This window comes from Palaemon carinicauda, chromosome 1 (genome assembly GCF_036898095.1).
Source record: "Palaemon carinicauda isolate YSFRI2023 chromosome 1, ASM3689809v2, whole genome shotgun sequence".
Classification (NCBI taxonomy): domain Eukaryota; kingdom Metazoa; phylum Arthropoda; class Malacostraca; order Decapoda; family Palaemonidae; genus Palaemon; species Palaemon carinicauda.
Genome location: NC_090725.1, coordinates 77,905,414 through 77,923,583, shown reverse-complemented (window position 1 = coordinate 77,923,583; position 18,170 = coordinate 77,905,414). Strand labels below are relative to the sequence as shown.

Sequence of the window (18,170 nt, the reverse complement as noted above, 5' to 3'; positions counted from 1 at the left end):
TTACCCCTATGGACGTACCGGTACGTCCTTGCAAAAAAATGCTATAAATTTTTTTTTTTTTCATATTTTTGATAATTATGAGAAAATTCAGGCATTTTCCAAGAGAATGAGACCAACCTGACCTCTCTATGACAAAAATTAAGGCTGTTAGAGCAATTTAAAAAAAGATATACTGCAATATGTGCTGGGAAAAAAATAACCCCTTGGGGGTTAAGGGTTGGAAATTTCCAAATAGCCTGGGGGTAAAAGGGTTAAGATGTTTAAGATGTGCCCGGGCCACCGCACCTGGAATTTCTGTTCAGGTAATGGCCTCCTACCGGTGCCCCTCATACAGAATGTTTTCAATGAAACAACCTTTGTTTTTTAATGCACTTTTATTGTGCTTTTATAACTATAACCACTTTATTTATATATCTACATACTGAATACACTATGAAACATCATTAAATTTAACAAGCACCAACATATGTGCATTTAGTAACAAACTGGGAGGCCCGTCCCAGTAGTAGGCCATTATCTACAACAGAAATATAGTTGAGCAACAACAAAAATATAAAGAACTATAAGTCTTGAATTCTTTAAACTATTAAAACCATATTTTGACTCTTTCACCTCCTGAGTATCCCGAGGAAGATGTTTGTACTGGTTGACTATAAAAGTGTCGAGTCAAAAAATACTGGTTCCAACTTCAAAGATAAAAAAAAATAAGCATTTTTCCATTTGAAAATTTATAATTCCATTCTAAAGAAAATGTCAAGGAAAAAAAAATTAAAAATGCTAGCTCTCACTACCTTCAGCAGGAGCTACTGCTTCTTCTTGTGCAGGAGCAGCTTCCTCCACTGGTGAGGGGGCAATTTCTTCAACAGGAGTGGGTACAGCTTCTTCTACAGGTACAGGAGCCTCTTCTACAGGTGCAGGGGCCTCTTCTACAGGTGCAGGGGCCTCTTCTACAGGTACAGGAGCCTCTTCTACAGGTGCAGGGGCCTCTTCTACAGGTACAGGAGCCTCTTCTACAGGTGCAGGGGCCTCTTCTACAGGTGCAGGGGCCTCTTCTACGGGTGCAGGGGCCTCTTCTACGGGTGCAGGGGCCTCTTCTACAGCAGCTGGTGCTTCCTCAACCGCTAAAGGCTCTTCAGCAGCTTCTTCTGTAGACTCGACGGCTGCTTCGGCCTCCTCTTCACCTGCGCCTTCCTCTTCTGCTGGAGCACCACCATTAATTTTGATTTTCCCAGGTGCAAAACCAAGATTTACCAAACCACTTTGTTTTGCCTGAAAAGAAAATTTTGCATATTAGTCTAAAACCTACAATACATTAAACATCTGGTTACATTTATTGATAATTCCTATTTATAAAATAAGTGACCAACTACTGAACATGTAACAAAGTATGCGCTATTTAGTCCAAAAACACTAGCATTGGGATACTTTAAAGTGTGCCACATGCCACAAACTATGAGCAGCAACATGCCTTCCTTGAAATACTTCTCCAATAACAACCTGTATTCATGTTTTTCCATTAAACTTGCTCTATTTTCATTAAAACTATCTAAACCTTTCCCTGTTCCAATTTCCATCAGTCTTTCAGCATAATACCCGAGAAATTTAGCAGTCACTTCATCAAACTACTACTACAGTTCACTCTATATTTGCCCTAAGCTCAAAAAGAAATATATTCTTGGCACAAAAAATAGAGCAACAAAAATTACAGGAGCTTTATATATATCATTTTACTTAATGCTGTACAGTAAAATATTAAATTCTAGACATCAATAGGATTTATATTGAGCATTGTTCCCCAACCTTCAAAGATAATCTGTCCCACAATAGCATTCAAGGTGTTTAGAGGGTTTTTATGAGAATATATTCTGCATACCTATGTAGCAGTACCAGCTGAACTCGGTTGAGTCCCTTGTTATGCTGTGAGGAACGTAGAGAGTAAGAGGTCCCCTTTTTGTTTTTGTTTCATTTGTTGATGTCGGCTACCCCCCCCCCCAAAAAAAATTTGGGGAAGTGCCTTGGTATATGTATGTATGTACCTATGTACTCTGTCATAAACTGTACTTGTCATAAAGTATTGATATTGACAACCCTGCCAGAACAAAGTCCGTACAATGCAACTTCAAAGAAAATTAGTTTAAAGAATAAAACCAAACATTTTATTGAAGCCCACCAAAAAATATTAGCTTTCATTTGCAGTATCAAATTTTTTAGAACTAACTTACTTCTAAATTATTACATACATGCATCTTAGTATCATTATCATTACTACAGTATTATAAGTATAACTTTAACATACTTTCAAGGTACTAGCCAAAAGCTTTCTTTAATAACAAAATTAATATCTCATTTAGTTATTCCCTTTTTTCCAAAAATAGACAGATGTACTGAACATTACGGATTGACAATATTATCTTTTTCAATTTATTTCCAAAACTAAGAAATTTGCAGTTGGTTACAGGCTGGACATTCCCCAAAACTTCTCAGGCTGTTAGCGTTGTCCTACATCCCCTACATAAAGGAATTGGACCATGCAATTATTCATAAAAAATTAGATTCTAAAAATAATTTGTAGTCTTCCTAGCTACACAAACCGAGTCATTTAAATGGGTTACTCCTAGTTCCGTTTTCTACGACCAGACAATAATAAAAGAAAAAGGGCTCGGTTGCACCATGATTGATTATCTAGCAATACCACCCCACTGTTGGACATTGTTATGTGGTTGCCAGTAGGCTTCACTCTATTCTGGTCAGAAACTTGTGGGGTTGTCGAGACGGGACCTTTGCTTAACCCTTTTACCCCCAGGCTCTTTGGGAATTTCCAACCCTTAACCCCCAAGGGGTTATTTTTTCCCCAGCACATTTTGCAGTATATATTTTTTAATTGCTCTAACAGCCTTAATTTTTGTCATAGAGAGGTCAGGTTGGTCTCATTCTCTTGGAAAATGCCTATTTTTCTCAAAAAATTATCAAAAATATGAAAAAAAAAATTTTTTATGGCATTTTTTTGCATGGACGTACCGGTACGTCCATGGGGGTAAAGGGATGAGTTTTATGAAACGTACCAGTACGTCCTTTAGGGGTAAAAGGGTTAAATGACTCAAGTTTGTATAGCTAGGAAAAACACAAATCTTTTTAAAAATTGTAGTTTATTCCTACTTGGATACAAACTTCCGTCAAGAGACAAGCAGAGAACTGCCTCTTGGAATTGGCCACTTTGGGGCTACTAGCATTATTCTGACTTTTAGGGATGTTTGGACTGTTCAAGACCTGATAAATCAGACGAAACAGCGTAAAGGCACAAGAGCCCAGTTCATCCCACAGGTGCTGGAAGAAATTTTCCCTTGCTGCCTCCGTGTCGGTCTAGGACTGGAGAGCAATACACTAGGAGTTTGATGTTCAGGTGAGTGGTGAGCATATCTTGCGACAGGGAAACCCCCCCCCCTTCGTCAAAAGGTTCTTTGCCATTAGGGGAAGCAAAAGACCATTCGGGACCAACTGTTGTCCTCGATCGACTCAGATGGATCAGAATGACATTCTTCGTGAGGATAAACCTTGCCGAGGGGGACACTGCACTGTTCTGTGCCCAATGATGCATCTACAATGCTAGTTGGCATAAGAGGAGGGATACTGTGCCTCAGTTTAGAGGTGTAGGTTACAACCATGTAGTTGTCACTAATTAACACCACAGAGACCTTTGAGAGTCTCTGAGAAGTAGAGTGGTTCTTGCAGAGTGATAGGGTTACAGCAAGACCACAGACATATGCTCTGATGGGGTGGGTTACTTGGTGACTCTTCCACTGAGAATTTATATGCTCTCAGAATTATTTCAAAGCAGTTGTGAAAAAGGCATTGATTTTCCGAGACCGCAGACTGGAAACTGCTCTCCTACTACGTATGTACCCCACCCTTGGTGTGAAGCATTCGAGAGCAAAAGCTATTTTAGGATAGAGACCTGGAGTGTTCCTGTTGGCAGGTTCTCCTTTCTCAATCACCATTGGAAATTTGTTACTACCACAAAGGTTGTAAGGTAGTTGGATATTTGAGACCACTGGATCTTTAGAATCTCCTGCACCAAGCGAAGATGCATAATCCCAAAAGGGAATAACTTCTCCAATGAGACTAGATGTCCAAGAAGTTTTGGCGAAGATTTTCCTCCCAATAAGGTTTCTGCCACATTTCTGCATCTTGCTACCCTGTCGACAGATGGAAATGCTCTGGCCTGGGCAGAGTTTAAATCCATCCCTAGATATCTGATGGACTGTTGGAGGACAAGACTGAACTTTTCTAGATTTAGCTGAATCCCCAACTCCTAGCAGAAGTCGACGAGGAGTTACTGTATTTTATAAGCAAGGTTCAAAAGACCGCTAGGAGAAGCCAGTCGTCCAGATATCTCAGAAGCCTCGTGTCCATGGCAAGAGACCAGGCTGAGACAAGGGTAAAGATCTTAGTAAAGACCTGAGATGCTACTAATAGGATGAAGCATAGCACCTTGAAGTGGAAAATTTTGTCTCAAAAGGGAAACCCTAGGGACTAACATGAGGCAGGATGGATGGGGACCAGAATGTACACATCTTTTAGGTCTATGATCAGAAGGAAGTTGTTCTTCCTGATGGCCTGTAAAACAGTGGCCAAAGTCTCCATTTTATAACCATGTTTGTAAGCTAAACAGCATCAAATGGGACAAATCTATAATGGGTCTCCAACCTCCCACACGCTTTTCTACTAAGAATAGATTGCTGAGAAAGTCTGAGGTCATCTAAGAGTTCCTTTATGGCTCCTTTGGCCAAGGTCTTAGATACCTCTATCAGTAAGAGGAAGTCCTTTACTGAGCCTTAAATGATTGGGCTATCAGAGTTCAAGTCAGAGGAAAAGGATATGCTATGAATGGGACTCGATATCCTAATGCAGTGCTTTCTTGGCCCAGGGATCGGTAGCAAAAAAGCTACCACCTATGCCAATAGCTTCGTATGCATCTCACTACTGGTGGCAAGATGGGGGAATAGGGCCTCCCTTGTGGGAGCCTCTGCAGCCACTACTCTACGGTCAGGGGAGTGTCCCCTATGGCAAAAGGTGGACCAAGGGTGTTACCTCTTAGGTTGCTGAAGTCGGTAGGAGGAAGAAGTCATCTTTGCTGGTTAAATTGCTTAAAAAGGTGCTTCCTTTGAGGTAGTTTAGAAGAGGAAATCCTTGGTGCTGCAGCTCTCCTCATGAGAGACGCCTGACAGCCTTTCCCTGATTTCTAAGGCAGTGGCCACATCCGATAGAGGAAGAGATTGAGTCCACCAGGCTGGAGTTCCTCAGTGTGTGTCCCTGGAAGATAATTGTTTAGTGCATCTAGCTAAGATGGTATCACGTATTTTTAGGATGCAGTTGCTCCAAAGGGAGACTGTCTGATGAACTAAGAATTCTCGAGCCTTGGCTCCTGACCTCAAGGTCTTCAAATTGTTTCAACGGGCTCTCAGCATGCGCTTCAAATTGTTTCAGGGTGCTCTAGGCACGTACTTCAAATCGTTCCAGGGGTCTCTTAGCAGGCACTTCAAATTCTGCTGGAAAACCTTATGATTTCCTTTCAGTGTTACCGAGTAATCTTGTTACAGTATTCCCATCCTTGAAACACCGAATAATGATATCAATTGTTTTAGTAGTCTATTTCAGTAGGTATGAGAATATTACAACTTATCGTAAATCAAAAAAGAAAAAAAATATTATGGCATCATATTTCTGGTGGAAGTCGAGGGGCAAATAAAATGATTTCCTTTCAATCCGTTACTAGTATTCCCATAATCAAAACAGTGAATTAAAAATCAAAATAAGGAAGGAAGGAAGGAAGGAAGAAAGGAAGGGAGAGAGAGAGAGAGGAATTCCTATGATAACTAATAATAAGGTCGATAAACAAACTGTAGGGAAACTGTGATACCCTATAACATATTGGTGCTGATATAATAAATTTACTTATTATGAAGAGATTTCAAATGTTAAGAAAATTATATAACTCCATGTTATTTGAACTGAATGTGCACAATCATAATACGGCAGTGTGACCTTGAGATCAGCTGATGCCTTCCTAAAGTAAATCAAAAGTACTTGTCGATTATTGAAATGCTCAAGAAATTGAAAAATGAAAAACAAACATGCTTTAATAAACCATAATTGAACACAATAACGTCTAATGAAATATGAAGGCTTAATAATGAACTAAAAATTAAATACTGTATGAAGCTTCAAAAATGAACTACCCATATGCACGCGAGCATACAAACGCACGCACAGAGAAAGAGCGAAAACGTTTTCGCGTGATAACTAATAATAACGGCTAAAACGAACTGTACGAAAACTGTGATTTCCTGTAACAAATTGGCGCTGATGTAATATTAATCATGAAGATATTTTGAATAAGTTAAGAAATTATATAAAAAATACGCCATTCATACGTACGCCATCTTTAGATATCATAGTGGGACCTTCAGATTAGCTGATCATAACTAAAGGAAAAAAAAAATTGAGTAATTCTTGATTGGTAAAATGCTTCCGAAATTGAAAAATATAATACAAAAATGCATTAATACAGTATAGCATATGATAACCTTTGAAACAAGAAAATGAAATAATGATAAACAGTATGAAAATATTGATGAAATATGGCCGAGATGATTGCCGAATCCTGACGCTTCATAATAAATCTACGGAAGCTTCACTTTTTGAGTTCAACATATGTCAAAATCGACTTAGGATGTGTCTCTCATTCTCTATCTCTGTCTAAGTTGACAACTCACTATATTGTAAGAGGATAAAGAGTTGGCATGTAGGCGGAAGCCAGACAGGAGCCTGTTCCCAGTCCCAAGCTCTGACACATGATTCCCCCTTCCTCTATCAAGGCTATAATTATCCTCCAGCATGTGGTTACATCACAGGAGGAAACCCACCTTTAAAGTAAGAGTCAAAAAGATCAGCTGATCATAACTAAAGGAAACAAAATATTAAGTAGTTCTTGATTAGTAAAATGCTTCCGAAATTGAAAAATAGAATACAAAAATGCATTAAAAGTATAGCATACGATAACCTATGAAACAACAAAATGAAATAATGATAACCAGTAAGAAAATATTGATGAAATATAATCAAGATGATTGCCTAAAAAGATGCATCATAATAAATAAGCCACCCCTATTTAAGAGATATGCTAAGTTAAAATTTTCATAAGTATTTGTCAATAGCATCCAGTATTTCCTGGGGTCACCCATTCAAGAACATTACCCCTCATGTTGCCTAGCTGATGACTGTCATAGCCTGTGACTGGCCTCTCTTGACACGTGTTTGTAGCGCCTTAGACCTTATCTGCTGCCACAGTGTTAGATAAACATCCTTTGGCACGGGGTCAGCATCCGCGCTTAGACAAAGCTGACCAACCATGAACATTATGCTTGTGCACATCCCTACTCTCTGACCAGAGCCTATACGGTAGTAAAATGAATGAGGGACTAGAGCCCACAGGGTCAACTGGCAACATGCGAAAAGGCTAGGAGGCTGAAATCGTGTGCTTAGTGACCCTCCTCTTAGTCCTCCCTGTGCTGACGAAAAGTGAAGGCACCCAAGGACGAGCTCCTGCTGTTCTCTTGAAATAGCACCTCAAACACCTTACTGGGCATAGCAACAGATGATCTGGGTCGTCGGTCACAGAACAAAAACTCGAAATCCGAAGGAGTTGAATCTAGAATCCGCTACTCCCGGATTCTGAGTCTTGGCTACGAACTCCGGAACGAAGCTGAAGCTTACTTCTCTCTATCCCCTTGAATGGGCGATGTCATATGAGACCACGACGTTCGCCGACCCTTTTGGCTGGGGCCAACACGAGCAGGAAAACAGTCTTCCAAGTGAGGTGGGATCTGTTTCCTGGCATAATGGTTCGTAGGGTGGCCCCTTCCGACTGAGGACAGGTAAGTTCATAACTCTGTATTTAGATTGAAAGTTCCAGCAAAGAGGAAATGTTGACTCCATTGAGCCTAAAGGCAAGACTCAAGGCTGAGCTATTGCTGGAAGTGGCATCGAGTGGAGAGACCCCTTCCACAACACCAACCACAGGAGACATTCCAGTTCACCTGGTAGACTGCTGCTGATGACTTTCGCAGGTGTCCAGACATCCTCTTTGCAACTTTTTGCGAAAAACCTCTCAGAGAGATGCTGGATAGTCTCCAGGTGTGAAGTTGAAGCTAAGCTATTGCTTAGTGGAAGATGTTGGCGTGTGGTTGTCCAAGTAAATTGCGTTATCGTGGAGAAGTTCTCGGAAGCTCTGTGAGGAGTTGCTTTAGGTGTGAGAACCATTCTGCGTGATGCCATAGCGGAGCTATGAGGGTCATTGAGAGACTGACTGATGTTCAGGTCTTGTTGAGAGCCTTTCTCATCAGGCAGAATGGGGGAAAGGCGTTACGTCGATATTGTCCAACCGTTGTTGGAATGCATCTTGCCATAGAGCCTTGGGATTCGGGACTGTGGAGCAGTAAAATGGGAGCCAGAAGTTCAGGGCTGTTGTGAACAGTTCCACAGTCGGAGAACCACAGAAAGTCAAGACTTTGTTAGCTACTAAATCAGGGGTTCTCAACCTGGGGTACTTATACCCCAGGGGTGTATTGGAGGAAATTAAAGGGTACTGGACAGGTTTCTGAAAATAATTAGGCTGTAATTGCAAACCTATTTTTAGAAGGGACCTACATGTCTTAAGCTGGATGTGACCTCCTCTAGAATCAGATGTTACGGTAAAATGTCAACCTTGCAAACCTCTAATACAGTAGTCATCCCTTGCTCGTTTTTGATTGATTACATTTCTCACCATGTGTACCAAACAGGTACCACAGTGAAATGTTTTTGCTTCCCACTTGACAAACTTACCATTCTTCCCCCACTATTCTTACCCTCAGGTATGTACGTTGAGATCTACTTCATGGTTCCAGTGTACAGTATTTGTGATTATGCCTTTACTACCTGTCTTTCTTGTCTTTCATGTCTGTTCCTGCCCTTCCTTTCTGTACTTTTCTTCTCCATGTCCTGCGCCTCCTTTCTGTCCTGCTTCTGCTTCCTGCCCTGTCTATCCTCCCATTCCTGACTCTCCTTCTTGCCCCCCTGCCTCTCCTACAATTCTGCCAACTAGATATACAACTTTTCTTCCCTTTTTTCAGTTTCCTTCCTCTCCTGGCCCCTGGAAAACTTTCTGCTTGACGAGGATTTCGGCACCGTCTTTGAATCCTTCGATTCCCTCCTAGGAAGGAAAAAGGTCTCCAGAACAGGTCTCGCAGGAAGGACGTTCTGCTGGCTGGCCGACGGGGGAAGACTGGATTCCTCCGCGAGTTCCGATGCTGCTGCTCTGCCATTGCGCGGGGGATCCTTATCGACTAGGGGCCTCTAATGAAGGTGACGAGCTAGACCTAGGTGAGCAAGGAGGGGATGAACCAGCAGGTTGGACTTCTTCTTGGAAGGTATGGTAGGAGTCAACCTGACCCTGGCCAAAAGTACTTGCTGGAAGGTTCCAAGGGGCGAAATGACGGCAAGCCTGAAGGAAAGGCGTGAGTAACTACTCTAACCAAGGCACCAAACCATGGTTGTTGTCCGATGGCGGCACTGTCCGTGAGATCCCCTGAAAAGAAAGAGAGGAACGCTGCAACAGTCTTCGCTACCAACAATGCTCAAGCAGGTATCTGTGACCTGATCTCCTTCAGCTCCATGGACTCCTTTCGAGGGGCAGGGTGCTCTTCTTAAATTACTGCTGCTTGCCCTTTCCCCCTTCCCCGGTGAATGTGATGTTCTGCACTTAAGGAGGGGCATAGGGTGAGAGAAGAAGTGTGTGTTTTCCAGAAGGAGCCGGCGCCAAAGTTCAAGAAGATTAAGGTCTGACCGCCTGTCTACCTTGCATCTCAAGATGTTCATCCGAACACATCCTAACACTGGTCCACAAGAAACTGATGTTGTCGCTGTTGCTCTGATGAAATGTGCTCACGCATAACTACCTGCAGCAAAGAAGACTGACGTTCGGCTGATCTCTTTGGAGAAAGAAATGAAGGATGATAAGCCGGAAACCGATGGGTCAGCAATCGGCAATTACTTGGTGAACGGCGCCGGGCCAGGGATCAACGAGATGGCGAATGGCGCTTAGAAGATTGTTGACGAGTCATAGCCCTACCTTCCTCTGAAGATGAGTGATTAGCCGTCAGCGAGAGCACCGACAGGTATCCAAAAGTTGCTGGGGAACTGGTGAAGACTAACGAAAAGGAGCATCAGCTACTGGGGCCCGACAAATAAGAGACCGATGACCTGTCAATTGGTGAGCAGGTGATCAGTGAGCAAGCAATCGGCGAGCAAGTGAAGAGTGAGCACGCGATCAGTGAGCAAGCGAGCAGGCAAATGATGAGCAGTGATCTGGCGAATGACGAGCAGGAGAACGGCGCCAAAGAGAATGACTAGTCAGAGAACGGCAAGTCGGAAATCAGCGAACAGCAACTGACGATCTACAGATGGGCGGTCACCATCAGGAGAGGATCACGAACGAAACCTTGTCGGTGAGTCACGAATGTGAGTTCCCTGACTAACAGGTGAGTCCAAGGGAACAACCAAAAGACGAGAATCAGACGAAAAAGGCGAATCTTTCGAAAAGGAAGCCCACGAACCAAACAGTCGACGTTTCACCTAAGGTGAAGAAACGTGACTGAGGCGAAGAGGTGGGCGAGTTCAACGAGAGGGGCGAACATGACGACGACCCTCTACAGGGTCAGCCAGGGCAGCAGGCCTCCGAAGAGGCGTCTCTGAGTGGTTTCTCTTGCGAACAAGGAAGGTGATCACTCACTAGCTGGAGAGACATACTTTGGAGGGGAAGCGCAGTCCTCGGCGGCAACTGACGGAGCAGAGGAAGAGGCAAAAGCGGAGTGCACCGGCAGGGCAACAGTCAAAGCCTTGGAAATGACCATCTCAACAAAAGACAACGGATCCACCTTAGACTCAGAAGAACACTGCAATCCCCCACTACACTGAAGAAGTCCAAGCAACAGCTCCTTGGAAAGTGAACCGGGCAAACCCAGGGGCAGCCACCCCTGAGACAAGGGAGAAAGAGGCAAGGTCTCTACCAAACAAGAGGGGGGCCGCCTCGCTAAGGGAGGTGACACCGTCTCTGGAGGACCAGGGTTGACCAGAAGTTAAAGGGTCTACACTACAACTCGACCAATCCCCGGAGAGAACCGCTCGAATACAAGCTTTGGAGGAAGTCGGGGCGCGGAAGAAGCTGGCTTCATAGGTTTTAATGCCTCATTGCATCCGGCTTCATAGATTTTAATGCCTCATTGCATCCAGTCTCCCATCATCCTCAAGCTCTATTAGATGACTGAGAATTTTTCTATGTACAACGACTTCTCTCACAAAGCCGGTTGTACTGCAGCACTGTTGCTCAGGGTTTCGACGGAGGATCAGACTCAAGACCCAAAGACTTAAGTCCACAAGCACACAGCAAAAAAGGTACACTGCCTTCTCTCACAAAAGCACTAATGCACTTCCTGCTGCTCCAGCTGAAAGTGTTGCTGCACCAATATCTGCAGTTAGGCTCTTTATGCTGCCTTGAGAACGCGCTATTGCACTGCCCTACCAGCACCATCTTAGTAAACAGAGACTCCTTCGCCACCTTCCTTAGCGAAAACTCTGAAGGCGGGACGAGGAGCAACAGGCACAAAATCAATTGGAAACTCTTCAGAAAAAACTACCATGAGTTTCTTAAAGCCAACTGAAGGGAGAAGGATCTTAGGAACTTCTCCTAAGAGAATTCCACTAAAAGATAAATAGGGGAAAAGAGATCGTCAATCCCTTCCTCCTACAAGTCTCTAACCAAGGTAGAGAATGTCTAGTTTCCAAGGAGTCAACTCCTTAAGGTCCTGAATTCTGGCCTTAATGCTTTTAGAGGTTTAATCCTCACTCTCCAACAGACACCACGAGTTAGTTCAAGCGAGCCTTGGTCTGAAAAAATATTATCTTTCCAGTTAATATTTATTTCTGTATCTTTTAATATAGCGCCTGGCGTAACAATGTTCCAACGCTAGACGCTCATGGTCATTACGATCGGAACTAAGACGATCGCGATCTTGACACTAGACGTCAAGTCCAACTGCTGGACTCTTTGACGCCATGCAACTGTTTGACGATCGGTGACACCTCCAACTGCTAGACACTCGACGTCAAGTCCAACTGCTGGAAGCTTGACGCCATGGAACTGTACGACACTCGGCGTCACATCTAACTGCCAAACATTCGACGTCAAGTCCAACTGTTGGAAGCAAGACCCCATGCAACTGCTTGGCGTTCAGCGTCACGTGACTCTCGGAACAATGCCGTTCACGATTCAGACGCTCGGAACTATGCTTGACACGTGGCGTTACGTCCAACTGCTTGACGCTCGACGTCACGTAGCTGCTTGACGTTCGGCGTCACGTCTAACTGCTTGACACTCGACAAGTCCAACTACTGGAAGCTTGACGCCATGCAACTGCTTGAAGCTCGGTGCCACGTGACTTTCAGAACAGTGACGCTCGCTATTCAGACGCTCTGAACTATGCCGATCGCGTCTAGAACGGTCGATCATCAAACAAGAGAGACAAAGAAATTGCACTAAGTTACAAACATCGTGTCAAACTCTTACAGCAGCGTTAGGAGCTAGCCTTGCTGGACGCTTGATGTCCAATGCTCTGCATTCAGTGTTAGAAAACACTTTTACCTCACCTTACCTACGGAGAGGGCGAGCGTTCTGGGAATCATCAACAGGAACGTTCGAGGGGACTTCTGCTCGGGTCTTAAAAGACGCTCGGCGCCAGGCTAACGCCTCTCGCTTCCTTTCGCCGTTCGACATTCCTTCTCCCATGGGTCAGGGAGCTTGGAAGAGGTCTAAGGCTAGGATAACAACAGGTCCGAACAGAAGCACCCTCCACTGTATTGAATAAATTCACTACACTAATTTAGCACTAAAAACTTGCACTTTTAAACTCTTTGGCATAAGACCAAAAGTAGACATGCCAGTTGTGAGAGATCTTACTATTCTGTCAAGGGCTTGAATGAGAATGCAATAGGTATTGAATCCTATATAAAATGTAACAAAATACTTTATACAAAATATTAAATGAATAGATATAGGAATAAAGAATATATAAATGTAAACAACCCTTATTACTTAAGGGTTTCCAATAAAAGATGATTTGCCACATTTTACAATTAGAACATCTATATATATTATACCAAAAGAATTTAGTATTCCCAAAAAACATATTCCTTTTTATCTTATACAACTTAAATACTTTGGTTTTTAAGAATTTACTTTTCATAAATAACGATACAAAGAAAAATGTAATACTGTATCTATTGACTGAAAACTGCGCAGCGTAAATTAAACTGAACGCTAGTTTAGTTAATCTTTGAAAACAGATCGAAGATTATCTAAAAAAAGTATACTGTGCTAAAAGGACAAACATTTTCTTAAAATAACAATCCTTTTATCTTATATAACTTCAAATACTTTGAAAGATAGTATTCACTTATCATTCTTTGTTGAAAAAGAAAGAAATTGCAAGTCATACTCTAGCTTACGTCATATGACTGTGACGTCATAGAGTAGGCGGGGTGTTTACCTACCGCCATCAAGCTTTTCATTTGTTTACAAAAGGTTGAAAAAAACTTCGAATCCTACCTTATAAGCTATAAACAACAAATACCAAACAAAACCAATAAGTGAATGCCAAGAACCATATTTAGGAGTACATCACCAAGATAACTGCTAAAATGGTAGTTTCATTATAAAATAAATTTTTGAGCATACTTGCCTGGTAGTTATAAATATAGCTCACGTCCCTGACGTCACGGCAAAAAATTCAAAACTCGCGCCAATCGCCGATTGGATAGCCAGGTGTACCACCCCTGCACCCTAGCGAGGTACCTAGGAACCAATCCAGGAACCCTCATATATTCCATGCCTTTAGTCTCTTAGAGGGGAGGAGGGTGGGACTTTAATTATATATAACTACCGGGCAAGTATGTTCAAAAATTTATTTTATAATGAAAATACCATTTTTACACAAGACTTAACCGGTAGTTATATATATAGCTGAATAACACTTTTGGTGGAGGGTTAGAGACAGCTAGTATATATGGAATTCTGCTTAAGAGTTAATTAAAACAAACTTAAGGGTTCGTACCTGATAAGGAAGCTGACTTCAATGATTCTCTGCCTCATTATGTCTGCTAGCCTTATGATATCCAGCGATCCTTCCAGGGGGCTTTAGATCTCTTAGGGACTGTCAAACCGGTATATATACCTCATTATGACAGAACCTCCTCCAATAACCAGTTCCGGGCGCTCTTCAAGGAACAAAATTGACCACCTGACTAAAATCAATGATTGTGGAAGACTGACACAATCTCCACAAACTACCACAAAAACAAATAAAAGTTCCAAAAGAAAAAAAGGTTATTGGGATTATGGGAACATGGCGGTGGATTCTTCACCCACTACTACACTCGCTATCAGGAATGGTCCCAGTGTAGCAGTCCTCATAAAGAGTCTGAACACGATTCAAATAGTGTGAAGTGAACACAGATTTACTCCCCCAAAAGGTTGTGTCCATAATGCTCCACCACAATCTATTCTGCTTGAAGGTCATAAAAGTTGTTATAGTTTTGACCTTAAAAACTTGAGGCCAGTCTCACTGTAATGTGTATGAGCCTCTCTTATAAGTGTCTGATCAAGAATGAAAAAACATTCTTGACATCTGTTAACGAGGGCTTCTTAATCAAGCACCAAAAAGCTTTTGACTTGCCTCGCAACTCTTTCATTCTGCCTGGGTAGAAATTCAGGGTTCTTACTGGACACAGACTCACTCCAACTCCTCGCCAACCACATCCAAAAAATTCGGAAACTCAAAAGCCTTGGGTCAAGGTTGAGAAAGGCGGTCATTCCTGGTGAGAAAGCCCAACTGCAATGAGCAGATAGCTTCGTTATCTCGAAAGTCAACGTTTGACTAAACGTATGAATAAACTGATTCTTTTAGTTGTCACAAGACTAACAAAAAAAATAGTTTTCATTGTGAGGTCCTTAAAATGAAGAAGAATGCAAGTGCTAAAGCCTGTCACTCATAAGGAACTTCAGAATCCAAGCTGGTGAATCCTGGTTGTTTGATGTTTCAAACAAGTTGAGAAGTTCCTGTAGGACTTCATCAATCGAAAGGTCCAAGATACTGTGCCTGACAACAGTCGCTAACACACACCTGTATCCCTTGATGGAAGAGGATGAACAAATGAGCTTCCTTCGAAGGTAAAAAAGGAAGTCAGCCATCTGAGTTGTAGAGATACTGGAAGAGAAAACAGAGTTGACTCTGCACCATTCTCTAAAACCTCCCACATGGATTGATGAATCATGATGGTAGAAGTCCTTATTGCTCTTGTAAAAGACTTAGCTGCCTCTTTCGAAAAACCTCTAGTTCCTGTGAGTTTTCAAAAGGCTGAAGGTAGCTAGAAGAGCTTGGAGACTTGAAAGGTAACTTTCCAAGACAGGTTGTCTGAGTAAAACTACTCTTAATGGAAGACTTCTAGGAGAGTCCACCATCCATTCCAGTATCTCTGTGACCATCCTCTTGAGGGCCAAAAGAAGGCCACTAAAGTCACCTGGTCCCTTCATGTGACACAAACTTTTGTGTCACCTTGTAAAGGAAATAGAACGATGGAAAACTTACAGATCCAGATTGGACCAGACTAACAGGAAAGCGTCTATGTAGACTGCTTCGAGATCTGGCACTGGAGAGCAGTAAGTTTCTAGTATCTTAGTCTGTGAAGTCACGAATAGGACTATACAAGAACGACACCAAAGTCGCCACATTCTTGCAGATTTCTCGATGGAGTGTCCATTCTCCAGCTGAGACTGTTCTGCCATAAGTTCTTCTCTCTTTGAAAGAACCTTGTTAGAAGGAATACATTCTTCTCCTTAGGCCAGATGAGAAGACTCCTCTCAGTCCCGTAAAGGAACCTCGAGTGGGTTCCGTCTTGTTTGGCAATGAAAGCCAATTCTGTGGTGTGATCGGCATAGACCTGCACCACTTTCTTCCAAACTGACCCTTCAAAGCTTTTTGAGAGCCAACTGGACTGTCAGCAGTTCCTTTGGGTGATGAGGAAGCTCTTCTGATCCTCTGTCCAAAGTCCCAAAGCTTCCAACTATATAGCGTTGCTCCCACCCTGAAGGCAAGCTTCTAACTTCTGACTGGCCGGGAATCGAACCCTACTCCAGGAAAACTAGGATGAACAGTGACCTATCAATGCTCACAAAGAAAGAATCAGTCTTCCCTGGGAAAAATCCCCCTCCCAAAGAGGAGAGGTTTCCCAACATACTCATCCACTTCCTTGCAGAACACTTCTGTATCTTTAGAAAAGATTGCAGTTTCAAGAAGGCTTGCTCGGTTCTAAGAGGAGACGTAAAAGCCCGTAAAAACTTGACTCTGAATCACCATCCTTAAATAACACATTTTTTGTGATGGTGTCAGAAGATCTAACGGATGTAGTGACGTTATGTTTATCAGGATACATCTTTTTACGGTCCTGACTCCTGGCGTCAAGGAAACCCAGATCACCGCCTATGTCGCCCCGTTGTACTAAGGCTAGATGCTCGATAAAAAACTTTCGTGATCAAAAAGATCGGAACTAAGGCGTCCTTGATCTCAACATTCGATTCTACTAGTGTCATCACGAAGTCCGAGGTTCTCATGTTCAATGTCATGCCTCCTGCTAGATCTCCGACGTCGAGCGTCCTGAAAGACGGGGCGCCGAGCGTCCTGTAAGACGTGGCGCCGAGCTTCCTGTAAAACGTGGCACCGAGCGTCCTGAAAGACGTGGTGCCGAGCGTCCTGAAAGACGAGGCGCCGAGCGTCCTGCATGACGTGGCGCCGAGCGTCCTGTATGACGTGGCGCCGAACGTCCTGGAAGGTGTGGCGCCGAACGTCCTGGAAGGTGTGGCGCCGAGCGTCCTGTAAGACGTGGCACCGAGCGTCCTGTAAGACGTGGCACCGAGCGTCCTGTAAGACGTGACGCCGAGCTTCCTGTAAGAAGTGGCGTCGAGCGTCCTGAAAGACGTGGTGCCGAGCGTCCTGAAAGATGAGGCGCCGAGCGTCCTGTAAGACGTGGCGCTGAGCTTCCTGTCCTGAAAGACGTGGTGCCGAGCGTCCTGAAAGATGAGGCGCCGAGCGTCCTGTAAGACGTGGCGCTGAGCTTCCTGTAAGACGTGGCGCTGAGCTTCCTGTAAGACGTGGCGCCGAGCTTCCTGTAAGACGTGGCGCAGAGTGTCCTGTAAGACGTGGCGCCGAACGTCCTGGAAGGTGTGGCGCCGAGAGATAAATAGAGCAAGACGCTGAATGTCCTATAAGACGTGGTGCTAAGCGTCCTGGTGTCAGAAGAGACTCGTCTTGTTGACAGGAATACGCAATTCTTCTGATAGGTTAAAAGTTATCTGAAAATCCTTCATGAAGATCGTAAGAAAGAGCTCTGATAAGTCAATCGTCCAGATACAGGGAGGCTCTGATGACTCTTGAGTGCAGTATTCTGCTACATTTAGCAAAAGTTTAATTGCAAAGCCTGCCTCTTATACTCGTCTCTAGATCTGGAGGAGAGATCTATTAGAGCTAAAACTAAAGGTTTCCCTTTGAAAGGAAATAGTAATCCTCCTTCAGAAGATGTACTGACCAAAGATCTGCTCCCCTCTTCTCCCAAGATTGCCAGAAGTTATGTAGTCTGGGTCTACTGCTTGAAGACGAAAACAGTCAGACTTCTGCTTCGCCTTGTGACCAGGCTGACATGAGACTTTAAATAGTTCATGATTTCAATGTCTCCATGGAGAACTTTGACTTCTGAAACAAGGCATTGAGAGCAGTTACATCCAGGACCGGATAAAATCCTCCCTCTCCCAAAAGACACACATTTGATGTTGCAAAGTCTGTTTTGCAGAAAGGTCTTATCGGAGTAACTAACAAAGGAGGTTTCACTAGGAAACATCCATCCTTTAGGAATAGCATAGACCTCAAAGTTATCCTGCCCCATTGCCTGGATTCCTTAAGAGACTCAGCGATCCACCCAGGGGGCTGTAAAAATCTCTGTGGGGCTGCCACAAGGTCCTCCACCCTTAC

At 43.3% G+C, this 18,170-nt stretch overlaps 1 protein-coding gene across 2 annotated transcripts in view; it reads right to left on the bottom strand.

Moving 5' to 3' along the window:
* The window catches only part of AIF (Apoptosis inducing factor), a 115,686-nt gene that overhangs the window by 80,249 nt on the left and 17,267 nt on the right, over positions 1-18,170 (bottom strand). The window contains exons 3-4 of one of the 2 annotated variants that reach the window (XM_068382185.1): positions 955-1,269; positions 792-867 (exon numbers count right to left, since the gene is read on the bottom strand). In XM_068382185.1, the coding sequence (XP_068238286.1) occupies positions 792-867; positions 955-1,269 (391 nt within the window). Of the gene's footprint in view, positions 1-791; positions 1,270-18,170 lie in introns of both variants that reach the window. The other variant, XM_068382177.1, reaches the window with a different exon arrangement.